Below are 12,802 nucleotides of genomic sequence, written 5' to 3'. Positions count from 1 at the left end.
ACCCCCCCCCCCCCCCCCCCCCCCCCCCCTTATGTTTGCGAGCAGAATCAAGCAAATGCACATTACGACGTGGCTGATATGATGCTGTCGATATTCTTCTTAAAAAGGTAGCCGGCGTGACGTGCAGCCGAAAGTGTCTGTACATGGATGAGCTCAATCACTGTAGCAGTAAAGGGGAAGATTCATTGATGCCAAACAAAAAGCAGCAGCATCAGGAGTGTAGAGCAGTGAAGAGCCAGAAGCAGAACAGCTCATCTTGGATCATTTGGAAGCTGCTGTGCGGCACACATGGCCGAGTGTCCTGCCTGAGTCTCCCTTTCACATCGTCAGTGTTGTTTCAAAGATGACTTTTAGTGTGTTTGTGCATTCACTTTCCGAAAAAAGGAAGGAGGAGAATTTGCCTTCTCCTCATTGAGTCTTTAGTTTCTTGCTGTGGGTCCCAGACTCTCGCCTTCTGGCCTTGGGGGCGTAATGCCTGGTGGAAATATGAGATAAAAGTAGGACTGTATCAGAATCAGTTGTTGGTATTTCAGCAACTTTAAACCAGACAAATCCAGACATTCAGGTGGACGGTGAATAGAAAACACAGGTGGAGGGACTGAAAACACTATCAGGTACCAGAGTCCCATGGTATTTACATGTTCTGTGTAAAAGTGTATGTTAGCATTGAGTGTCCTACCTTCGCTGGTAGAGGTAGAGGATGAAGAGGAGCTCATCTCTGAAGCAGGAAAGTTGATGAGAGGAGGAGAAGTATCCAGAAGAGGAGAAAAAGGAGGCACAGGAGCACAGATCTGAGATCAGCGTGTTCACTCCCTGGTGGAGAGAGGGGACGGAGAAAATAGGAAATTAACTCATTGACTGGCAAAAGCTAGCTAGAGACTCTAGCCAGCTTTTGCAGTCAATTCCAGTGGAATTAAAAAGGTTTTCCAACTGTTATATGACAACAGTAAAACAATGAATTCACTGTAAAATAGAGGAGGATTAACAACAGTCAAAGTAGAAGCATTTTCATACAAAGATTTGACAAAGTTTGAGAACCAAAGCACAAAGCTAATCTGCTCTTGGTTGTACAAAGTCTCAGCCGGAGAGATGGTCACACTCACTCTGTACATCAACACTGTCCCCTGCAGGTGGCTCACAGACTTTAACTGATCCAGAGAGGGCGGGTGGAGAAACACAAAGAGAGAGTGTCACAGACAGCAGAGGACAGTTCACATAGTATATCAGTATTAAAATGATTTAATTTCACTCAGCACTCTAGTTAATTAATACACTTGTTATTGGTTTTGATGCCTCTTGTGAAGTTGCGGGACAGACCTTGTGGTTAATGAAGAGCTGCGGGGCCATGGACAGGAAGCCGAAGGCATACACTCCTGAGAGGACAACAGTTAAAGTGTCAATACACACAGCACACTACGGGTCAATATTAAAGTTGAGGCATCATTTCAAGAAAAGCCTAATAAATTAAATGATGAATTGTACAGATGAGCTTGTTTCACTCGTACAAATGGATGTAAGTGAACTCACCAGTCACCAGGCTGTTGATCAACCAGGAGTAGTAACTGTCAACATAACACAGTTTTAATGTTGATCTAATAATCAGAAGTGCATATTTAGTATCTAGCTTTGTAATATACGTGTAGTTGCTGCCAAGTGTATATAGTGACAGCCAAAAACAAAATCTTACTTTTATTCAAGAAACATTCTGATCTGATGGAATCTGACTGCTTAAAACACTTCAGTACAATGCACGGAAAGGAACTACAATGTCACCAGGAATGTCACCAGTTTGTATTGAAATGTTACAAGTTGACTGGGCAAAAGAGTGTGTGACATTTATCAGCAGTGTAATGAGACGTTATTTGAACTATTCGTGACAGAGCAGACAACTGAATTGAAAGCAGTGGTGAGCTCACCTCTTTTGGCGAAAGTAGGCCAGTGAGAAAATAGTTCCACTGATACACAGCGGATAGACCAAGTAGGACAAGTATCTGGACGCCTGACACACAGACCCACAGACAAAATATTAAAATGAAGGCAAGCCAGTGGCAGAATATAAATTCAAACAAGATAGAACTTTCCTCATACCTGTGTATCAAACTCCACGGTCTTCCTTTCTTCTTCATCCAGCTTATTTACCTACACAGCAAGAGGGGAGGCTGTCATAAGTTAGAAAAACATATTATAGAATCAAATTATATCACATGTTAAAACTGCTGTGGCTTAATGGCGCTGTACTTACATGGAGCTTAGAGCTCTTCCACTGCCACTGGATGTTAAACACTTTAAACACCTTCCATACCTGACGGGATGACAGATATGGTTTTGTGTTTTTAGTTTTGATATTTGAGACTTTCTGTCAGAGGAGAGTAATTATACTAAATACCTCTACACATGCTCCCAGTCCAACAGGAAGCAGCACCAGTAGACTGGTCTCCTCTAGCAGATGGAGGAAAATCAGCAAAGTACTCAGACTACGCCACAGTACTACAAAGAGAGAGGGGAGAGACAGAAGGAACAGTTGGGCCCTAACTGTTTTCAAGGCACGGCCGTACTGTCTTATCATTTACAGAAAAACTATAATTAAATGTTGTTCATGATTGCTGGTAAGCCCTGTGCAAAAAAACCTTTAGTACTGCAAACTAGTTTAAAAGCCACGCTTGTATAATGTGATGATTTTCTTACCCGACTTTCTGGACATTCCCACCATGGTCTTCTTTTTTCTCCATGAGCTGATGTCATTTTTAAGAGCCAAGAATTCACAGATGAGCTGTAGAAAACGATAGACGTGGAGAGAGAGAAAAAAAACATACTTTCAATTTTACAATGCTTGCATTATGCCTGACACAATGTGCTACATACAGAGAATGGGATTGTTAAAATATTTCACAATTCATAAGACTATGAATCTGGTGGATTCTAATATGTACGGTATTTTCTGTGGTGTGTATAATCTTACTTGCAGAGCTGTGATGAGAGCAGTCAACACTAGCAGGTAGAGGTTGGAGCCCACCAAAATTTCTTTAATCTCGTCTACGTTCTCTTCTGTGAAACCTGGATAAACACAAAGATGTTGTGGTACTGCAGCATCTCCCCTCTGTCTGTCCTCCCTGTCTGTGTTTGTCTGGGCGTGGCTACCCTCTCTGGCTCCAGCGGCGCACCTGGTCCTCATTCCACTAATCAAGCTCCTGCAGTATTTCAACCCCAGTCCTCCTCACATTCTTTGCCAGATCGTCAGTTAACCACATGTGGATCACACTACCTCCGGGAACTCTGCTGAACCTGCCACACCCTGCTCTGCTCACATCTTGCCTGGACAAACTCCCCTCCTCCGTGTTCTCCATTCTGCCCTGTTGGAACCTACCACCCAGTCTTCCGTTGCACTTTTCAATAAAACCCTTTGTTACCCCTTCGAACTGTTCCGAGTTTGCCTTTGAGTCCTTAGGTTCTTGCATTATGACAAAAGATGCAATCAAAGGAATTAGTTTAGTTTGATCTCTTGACTATGTGATATAAAAAGTAAAAGGCTGATTTGCATGCTAGTTATTTAGGTCTAACATATTGAGGTTCTACAACAATAAAAACAAAGTTTTCATTTGACCTCAGAACTATTACAAAAGACTTCTTAATACACCATAATATTGCAGAGTAGACACCACATCCTGCAGGAGAACCCATTTAATACCTTTAAAGAAGCATAACTCTTTAAATCATTACATATCTGTTCTCATCTCATTAGCTCACCAAACTGTCGCAGGGAGTAAACCACGTCCTGCAGATGCACCCAGAACCGAAATCCCCTTAAAGAGATCCCCTCATAGGATACAGTCAGAGGGAGCTGAACGGTGCTGCTGCTGATCTCCTGTGAATATGTGGACAGACACATGTACAGCCATGCTGGTCATTTCACTCAAAGCCCAGTATTTATTAGACTTAGCTTTTACAAAGTGAGTAAAATTGTCCTACCATGAGGTCTCTGACTCTGAAGCTGAGCTCATTAACCAGCAGCAGAGGGAGGTAGACCATCTGTCGGCCATCCTGAGAGCTACAAGGAGAGACAGGACGACAGTTTCATTTTAACACACACAATGGCTCAGGGCAGATTCATTATTTACACCTTGTGGAGCTGCAGGGAGCTAAACAAATATTACTTTAAGATCTAGATTTGCCTAAACACTGATAAGGGTATACAAATAGTATAGATGCCTTAAGAAGATCTCTGGCTGAAAACTTTCCTTGAGAAATTAATATTGCACAGATTGGTGACTGTAGATGTAGATCATATATCATGTATCATCATTTTATATATTTTCATATTACTTAAGAAAACCACTTACACATTTCCTATTTTTAGTAAACTGTATTCAAAAAGAGCAGAAAAAAATGTCTGTGTATGTTCGCTGTCCACCCACTCCAGAACTTGAGTGTACTGCAGAGAAAAGCAGCAATAAAGCAGGAGTCAGCAGCACTCTGATAGATCACCGGGCTGTGTGACCTCCAAAGCTTCATGTGACTAACTTACACTCTCATGTAGCGCCGCACATCACTAGGAAGCCCCGCCTTGTTGAAGGTGAAGTCCTCTGACATCATAGTGATTGACAGGTGAGGTCTCCAGTGGGATACAGGATTCTCTGATCTGGGACTCAGCCTCTGATGGAGCCACAAAAATAACTCATTTGCAGCAAAGGCCACATGTCTATATCTGCTGCAACAGTGGCTGAAATATGATCGGTGGGCCCTGACAGATACTGAATTACATTTCACCTTCTGCGTGTCTCTCTGCCCCTCGGTGTGAGTGGGAGGGATGTAGGTAGTGAGCTGAGCTGCGTGGTGGACTTCTCTGCGGTCCTCCAGAGGTGAAACACCGGCTTTGTGAACATACACGATTGCATACAGAGTGCCATTAGCTCGAGTCTCCTGTGGCAGAGAAACATTCACCTTTCTATATATAGGAGAGAGAGAGTAATGTATAAATGACAAAAGACAGAGAGACAGTAAGTTAAAACAACCAGTTGTCTGATAATGTACAATTCCTTTTCAATAAACATTTAACAAACATGTATGACTTATTTTCCATATAACAACCTGCTACCAGTATGTAAAACAACATTTCATGCCATGAAGATTTCTCTTGGCAATGAGGAAGAAGTCTTAATTAAAATGTGCATGATTACCAGCTGTATCAACAAGTGAAAACTCACCTCTCAAATGTAGAATGTGGGTCAAACGGGTCTATTTTTACAGCAAGGTTGAGTTGGCTGTTGTCTGGCAGGAGGCAGGTGAAGACACTCATCTGGGGAAAAAGAAGAAGAAAAGAAGAGATTCAATCCAGCCTTTTCCATTTTTAGAAAAGCTTTGAGTCCAATTCCAAATTGAATGCAACAGCAGAAATGAAAGGGAAACCATGACTACAGTAGACCTACATTATGAAATCTCAGAAATTATTCATCATTTTTGTGATGAGATTGTTGCCATACCGCACAGATTCATGGTCATGTTCAGACCAATAAATCACCAGAACATTTAACTGTTCAGGCACACAAACACTAACCTATCTCTTTATATGTAAATAAATGAGCTCTAAACTCTTTTCATCTGAAAAAACTCATTATTTTACTTGACTGACTGTCATGCACACAACACATGCCAGGGGATTATACTGAGCAGTATCTCCATTAAAATGAAAAGGTGCACTCGGTTTAGTTACTCCCAAACTAAATTATCAGGCCCATGAAGGGGTGGCTTGTGCTGGATCTCACAGAAACTGAGTTTCGATGTCCCAGATTTGTTGATCTGCCATGAGGGGTGAGGAATCAAGTTACAAGGCCTGTGCTAACCTGTAGTCTGGGTCTCGCCGCCAGGTAGGATGTGATGCAGAGCTCCCCTGAGCCTCCATCACAGGGTTTAGTGTTGAGGAAGCCGTACAGCAGCCAGACGGTGTGGAACAAATAAACCACAAAAACCCCGAGCAGCAACTTAGCCATGGAGCTCCTTTTACCGCCGCTGTCCGTGGGTTTGGTGTAACACGATGGGAACATGGCAGCTACTGATACAGAAAAACAACAGCGAAAGAATAAAATAAAAAATGGACGTGGTCTGGTTTGACGACGGAACTGTTTATAATCGGAGACAGCGTCAACACAATAAAATCCCCACGCTTCCTCGCTGCATCAGCATCCTTCCGGTTATCTGCATCCAGCGGACAGATGCTGATGCTGACAACACCTCCGCGGCTGCGCCTACACCGTTTCCACCAACCCGGTGTCCTAGCCAAGCCAGAGCATCAAGTCCACATCAATACGCATCGTATCACGGTTTGTTCCGGGTGCCACAAAAGCCCGAAATAACCTATTGTTAATAACATCCACAGACTCAAGTCAAGTCCCTTTATTTAGCCTGTATGGAACATTTAAAAACAACAAGAGTTGACCCAAAGTGCTTTCCAAAAACACAACACACACAGCCCTTTGGATATATACCATTGTGTATCCAAATAACCTACACAATACTAGGCTACACCAGTACACATCAATAAAAGGAATTAGGCCTATAGCCTACTCGGTTAACATCAAATTCAAATAAACTAAAAGGAAATAAAGAAGAACAACGTCAGATTGAAATGCTGCTTGCAGTGAATTGTGGCCTATTATTAGAGGCACAATTAGGCTTTTAAATCAGGATTTTATTTGTTGTCTTTAGTTTATAGTAATCTGTTTGCTGATTTCTAAAGGACTTTCCATGGGAGAAAAATGTTATTGAACCGCTACAGGAATACATTAAATAAAATGCTAGAGACTTTCTTAAATTAAGCTCAAATTTTCATTTTGCGGTCCGAGTGATTTACTCTCCTGGAGACGATCTTTGGCCCTTGTGGCCGCGGTGCATCATGGTCCGGCGCAGCGCTCTTGCCCCTGTCCTCCTCCTGTTTGCTAGTTCCTTCATGCTAACCCGGACACCTGTGTAGTTTTCGGACTAAAACAGAGCATAATGTGTTGATTCGGAAAAGTCTGTAGTTAGCGGTAGGTAACTGACTTGTGTTACTTGTGACTTTGTTTACTGTCACTGCGAATTTTAAACGTAAATTTACTGAGAGCTCAAGCTGCCCCCGATGCTAAGTTAACTAGCATAACATGCACAGAAAGTTAGTAAGTAATATTAGCCGAGCTGTAAGTTATTTGAGGCTACGTTAACCAGTATTTGTGTAGTGTTATGTGGTTATAATATTATTCGTGTTGTACCTGCGGATCTGGACTGTCTCAGTAACCTCGAGGGCACTGAGAGGCCACCAATGACATGACCCAAGGATTAAACACAATTTCATCTGTCATTTCTTATGGAGGCAACGTCTTGCCTTCCTTTTATCCACCTGCTGTTGTATGTGTTATGATCTCCGTGCTACTGCAGTGGTAAAAATCCGCCCTCCAAACCCAAACCCAGTATGGCAGTCTGTGTGAGGGCTGTGTGTTGTGGTGGTGTGGAGGTGACACTACACAGGCTGCTGCTGGCTGGATGTATGAACTGCTCTGGGATGTATCAGCCATTTGGTGGGAACGTTTATCCAAAGCGCCTTTTCAGTTGTCTTAGTCCCTTTGTCTCCACGATGGGTGGGACTCGTAGAGTGCGCTACCCACTGAAGTACACTGTTCCACCTGGAAATAGAAACGTGGGATTGTACAGCAGGAGCCACAGTGATGCTGATTCAAATGCTCTCTGCAGTCAAACACTGCCTGTGTCCAGATGTCAACCCAGAACATCTCATGCTACTGCGGTGAGGAAGGAGAACCTGCTGCAAGGAGGTGCAACATGGCCCGGTAAGAAGGAAAGATTGTCAGTATGCACACGTGCTTTCTTTCTCTGCTGAATTCATATTTTTGGGTTATATGCCGCTTTTACATTGTTCACTTTGGGCAGTCTTTTCGTAACCAAACACCAATTTATCCTGATTGCAGTTCTTGATATGTTTTTCATACATCTTGCCGTCTACAAATGTTGTTTTCTTTATAGTTGTGTGTGTGTGTATGTGTGTGTACTGTACACTGTGGTTTGTGTCTAGCTTGTTGTTCTGTGGATGTACATTGAGAACAATACAACACCGGAGTCAAATTCCTCGTATGTGTACACATACCTGGCCATTAAAAGTGTTTCTGATTCTGAAATACATGTTTACATTATTATAGGCTAATTTTATCGACTGCTATTAGCTTATCACAGATATATTGGTATCGATGTAAGTGTTGGTGGATAAGTAACAGGAATTTTCTATACAGACTTGCCAATAAGTTGGAGATGATCTAAAACAGAGAGCAAGTTTATTCCTTTTACTGTACAATATATAACTGTAATACCTTACTTGGTCACAACTCTGAAATAACCAAACATGTTTTTATGTCATATATTAATGTAAAAAAAATCAATATCAGTAACAAAGTCTCATTAGTTTTTAAAATATTGATATTTCTGTCTGCCTCAAAAATCATTCAGCTAACTGAGAAGAGTATTAGACCCTAGAAGAACAGTTAGTAACAGAAGCTCATATCAAATGTTAACCTTCATCAGTGAATCAGTCATGTTAAATAGGTAATTAGGACATCTGCGTATGTGTTTCTAGAGATAATAAAGATAATAAAAGTTGTTCCACTGCAGGATTGTTTTTTTCATCATACAGTTAATTTGCCGTTTTTTTAAAGCTACTCTTCTGTAAATGTTAATTTGTCCAAATGCTTGTGGCACATTGAAATGGGGCAGTAAGTACACAGGATGTGTAGGTTTCTACTGAATCTAGTATCCCTGAAAATCCCCTGAAATTGTAGCTGATTACCATAGCGATGTAACTTTTACAACGATGAGTATCAAGCCATAGAAATAACACTGGTCCCAACAATTATAGCGCTGACTATATTTAAATTCTGTAGTTTCAGTTTTATCCGCCTTCATGTTTGAATTATGTCCTTTACATGTGGTTTAACTTAGTGTTTTCTTTGAACAGTGTCCTTCATCCGCAACAAAGTGACAGACGCCCCTGTTTCCAGTGTGCCTTCGAGTTTTGTGGTGGTAAGAGATCCACCAAGGGCAGGCGGCCAGAAACCTTTTTGTGGTTACTGAGCAGTAGTTACTACTATCAGATCTAAGTCAAATGTAACTAATGGCAAGATGTTTTTGGAGATGCAGACTGTTTGATTTCAGAGCTTTTATCTGATGGATTTAATACAGATTTTCCCACATGTCTTATCAAACAACCTCCAATCTACTGTCATACGTTATTTATTGAAATACATTGATAACTGTGATTGCTACAGGTAAGTAATCAGTTTCGTGTTTATTTATTTCACAGATGAAGTTTGACCAAGAGGGGAATGTGACATCATTTGGTAAGTGTTATTAATCTTTTATTAACTTGCCTCCAGTCTTTTATTTTAGGAGCAAAATTAAGGTGGTGACTGAGATGAATGATTACTTATTTTTAATATATACACTTGGACGTACAGTAATCAACACTGTGTTGCTCACCATTGCTGTGACCTGTGGTGTGACCGTCCACCAATGCTGAGGCGGATGCTGAAAGCACTAGATCTTGTATTACCTCTGCCTTTGGTTTAAGTATTCAGTCATGTCCATATTATTACATCTCATTTATTTTTCTCTTACAGAGAAGAAGAAAACAGAGCTTTGCCAGGAGTTAAGTCTTCAGGCCAGAGACCTTCGCTTTCAGCACAGTACCAGCCTAACTACTAGAAACAACTGCATTATCATACGAATGGAGGTAATGCTGTCTTTCTCTCTTATAAGCAGTGTCGGGCAAGTTACTCAGAAATTGTAATATATTACTAGTTACTTATTACTCCTTAAAAAAGTGATATTATTACTTTACTTATTACTGGGTGATAAAAGCAACTAGTTACGTTACTCGTTATGTTACAATATTACTTTCCAGTGTTTCCCACAGAATGACAGCGGGGGGGTGGAGTGGGGGGTTCATTCGAACTTTGGACAGGTTTGTGCAGCGGTGTTCAGGAGAGAGGGAGCGAGCAAGGAGGTGCTACACGAATATATGCTCCTCAATCAAATATGATTTTAAATACGGCTCGTAAAAAAAATTTAAAATCAGTATGTGGTGGTCAGCACTGATAATTATCCTAATTATTGGCTAATTATGGGAAACACTGCTTTCACTACCACCCCCCTTCACCCCCAAACAAAGCCTCTCTCCCGACTTTATTAACTAATATCATATTCATAACAGCAGCAAGGAGTGTGGTTGTTACAAAGCATATAGCCTAGGCCTAACGTTTCTTAACACCACCGGCTGAAATAAAAAAAATAAAGCAAGTAAATCCCGACTTTTAAACAGCTGTTTTACTGCACTTGCAGCCTGTTTATAAGAGCAGTATTCAGTAGTTACAAAACGTTTTTTTACGTCAACACCATTCTCTCCCGACGAGTCCAAGCATCAGTGACAGTAGCTGCCAGAGTTTCTTGCTGTAAGTTTCACGTTGCTGTGCTGCTTCAGCAGATGCGTCAATAAATCAGATGTAGAAATGTTCACTATTGAAAGCTTTTTGCTTTTTGTTCATCTACAATAGATGACAATGTTCTTTCCATCTTAGACTGTACACAATAATGGCAGCAGTTACTTCCAGCTGTGGAAAGAACACCTTTCCTCCCTCGTTCTCCTTTCTTCCTTCAGTTTTGGCTATCAGCGGACATGAACAACAAAGTCTGGGGCCGCTAAGCTGCCTCACAGTCGTGGATTCACATCAAGGATGGTGCGTTCAGTAACGAGTAACGCAGCGTTAGTAACTAGTAATAATATTACTGTTTTAGAAGAGTAATTAGTTACTACTAGTACTACTACTAGTTACTGGGAAAAGTAACGGGTTACTGTAATATTATTATTCAGTAAGGCGTTACTGCCCAACTCTGCTTATAAGTAATTTGTAATTAATGACACATTTCTCTTCTAAATCAAATCTATATCACCTTTGATCTGGCTGTTGATTAGGAATTGTTTTGTTACCATAAGTCAAAGTGAAACCATTGATAATAAGAACAGTTTTTCTTTTAGGCATAGTTCTTCATAACATAGTATGTCATATGAAGTAGTTTGGGATCATGGAAGTTGATTCCTTAAGTGTTCCTCGTTCTGGAGGTTTTTTACCATGACCTGAATTATCCGCAGAGGACTCCTACTCTCCAAAACAAATGGACCCGGTGATTAAAACTGGTTAAAACACTGAGTAAAGCAGTTTCATGTTAAAAATCACTGTTTCTCCCATGATGTTCGGCGGACATAGGACGCTGGCGCTAATGTTTTCTCAGCTTATGTCTCTGATAACTTCCCATGACTAAACACATGTATCGTGTAACTGTAGCTTAACACTGGATAGGGAAGAATCAATTCATGAAAGCTTCTGGCAGACAACCACAATGCTGATACATATGCAAAGGGAATGTGACACCAGTGACAGACGACCAAATGAAACACACCGTTACCTTCTGTAAAATCATGGATATCAAAAATACATTGACCAAAAAAATCCAACAAATCACAGATTGAAATTTGTTAGAAACATTTGGCAAAATAAAATATCTGTACTTTGTGGCTTTTTACCTGTCCCCCCAAAAATATTAAAGAAATAAATTATACTTTAATGATCTACATCATTGTTTTTATATATATACCCTCACCCCTCTGTTTCTCCACAGTATTTGAAAGCCATCGTGACCCCTCAGTCCCTGTTGGTGTTGGATTTCCGTGGCTTTGGATTGGAACGTTGGTTGGTACTGGACCTGGCCCCTCAGCTAGCATCACAGACGCACACTCTGCCCTTCGAGTTCAGAGCACTGGAGGCCATACTGCAGCACAAAGTGAGACAGATTAGAGAAACACTGTGTGTATTTAAGCATGTTCTCACCAAGATAAAAACCTGCCTGTAAATTGAGGACATCCACGAGGCTCTGTTGAGGTGAAGCATGCTTGTGTAGTATAAATGGGTCTGTGTCAACAGGTAAACACTCTACAAGCTCAGCTGAATGATGTCGAGCCAGTAATATTGGACACATTGGAATCCCTAGTGGATCCTAAAATCCTTTCCGCTGATAGAAGTAAACTACATGTACTGCTGCAGAACAGCAAGAGGTAAAGCACACAACCACACTGACATCATTTGTAAATGCTACTATAAATAAGGTTAGATAGCATCAGGATTTCAATGCTTTTCTAAATTATGGATATGAGGAACTGGGTGAGCATCTCTGCGACTGGACTGGTTTAGATGATTACTTTTATAAAGCTTAATTAGTCACGTGTGGGATGCCTCAAGGCTCATTGTGGCAGTGTTAGACCTAAACATTCAACGATCATATTCACATATTTAGTTTCATCTATCTCTCTCAGTTCCCTTTTTGTCTCTTGTTCCTCTTGACAGCTTATCAGAGTTGGAGACGGACATAAAGGTTTTTAAGGAATCCTTGCTGAAAATTTTGGATGAGGACGAGCTCATGGAAGAACTCTGTCTGACGAAGTGGACGGACCCAAGAGTTTTGTATGTTTCACGTGCACGCATATACACATACATGAATGCTAAATGCAGGTGAAAGCTCCCAGTCAGTGGCTGCAGTAAAATAAAAGAAAGTCTGAGATGTTGCTGACCCGCAAGGTGTCAAAATCTTTTCCCTCTACAAATAGTGTTTTTCTGTACCCATTGTCCTCAATAACGCAGATGTAACTGGTTAGCAGAATTTTTTCCCTTTAAATACTCCTTTCCATTTTTTCTGATCTCATTAAAACCCAATTATAAAACAA

General features: G+C 41.0%; 1 protein-coding gene across 1 annotated transcript; it reads right to left on the bottom strand.

Annotated features, from left to right (window-relative positions):
• Positions 1-29: 29 nt before the first annotated feature.
• LOC123968417 (cleft lip and palate transmembrane protein 1-like protein) lies at positions 30-11,854 on the bottom strand. Its single transcript, XM_046045169.1, has 18 exons — positions 11,686-11,854; positions 5,838-6,046; positions 5,202-5,293; positions 4,765-4,942; positions 4,523-4,650; positions 3,967-4,045; positions 3,745-3,862; positions 2,960-3,054; positions 2,686-2,770; positions 2,387-2,487; positions 2,243-2,302; positions 2,089-2,139; positions 1,917-1,999; positions 1,528-1,562; positions 1,318-1,373; positions 1,104-1,148; positions 680-813; positions 30-475 (listed from the first exon to the last, which is right to left on the bottom strand). Exons 1-18 carry the CDS (start codon positions 11,804-11,806, stop codon positions 409-411), a joined length of 1,737 nt encoding a protein of 578 aa, XP_045901125.1. The 5' UTR covers positions 11,807-11,854; the 3' UTR covers positions 30-408.
• Between the last annotated feature and the right edge of the window lie 948 nt (positions 11,855-12,802).

The sequence above is a fragment of the Micropterus dolomieu genome, linkage group LG03 (genome assembly GCF_021292245.1).
Source record: "Micropterus dolomieu isolate WLL.071019.BEF.003 ecotype Adirondacks linkage group LG03, ASM2129224v1, whole genome shotgun sequence".
NCBI classification, from domain to species: domain Eukaryota; kingdom Metazoa; phylum Chordata; class Actinopteri; order Centrarchiformes; family Centrarchidae; genus Micropterus; species Micropterus dolomieu.
The sequence above is the reverse complement of the archived record's forward strand: the minus strand, read 5'-3'. Positions and strand labels throughout refer to the sequence as shown.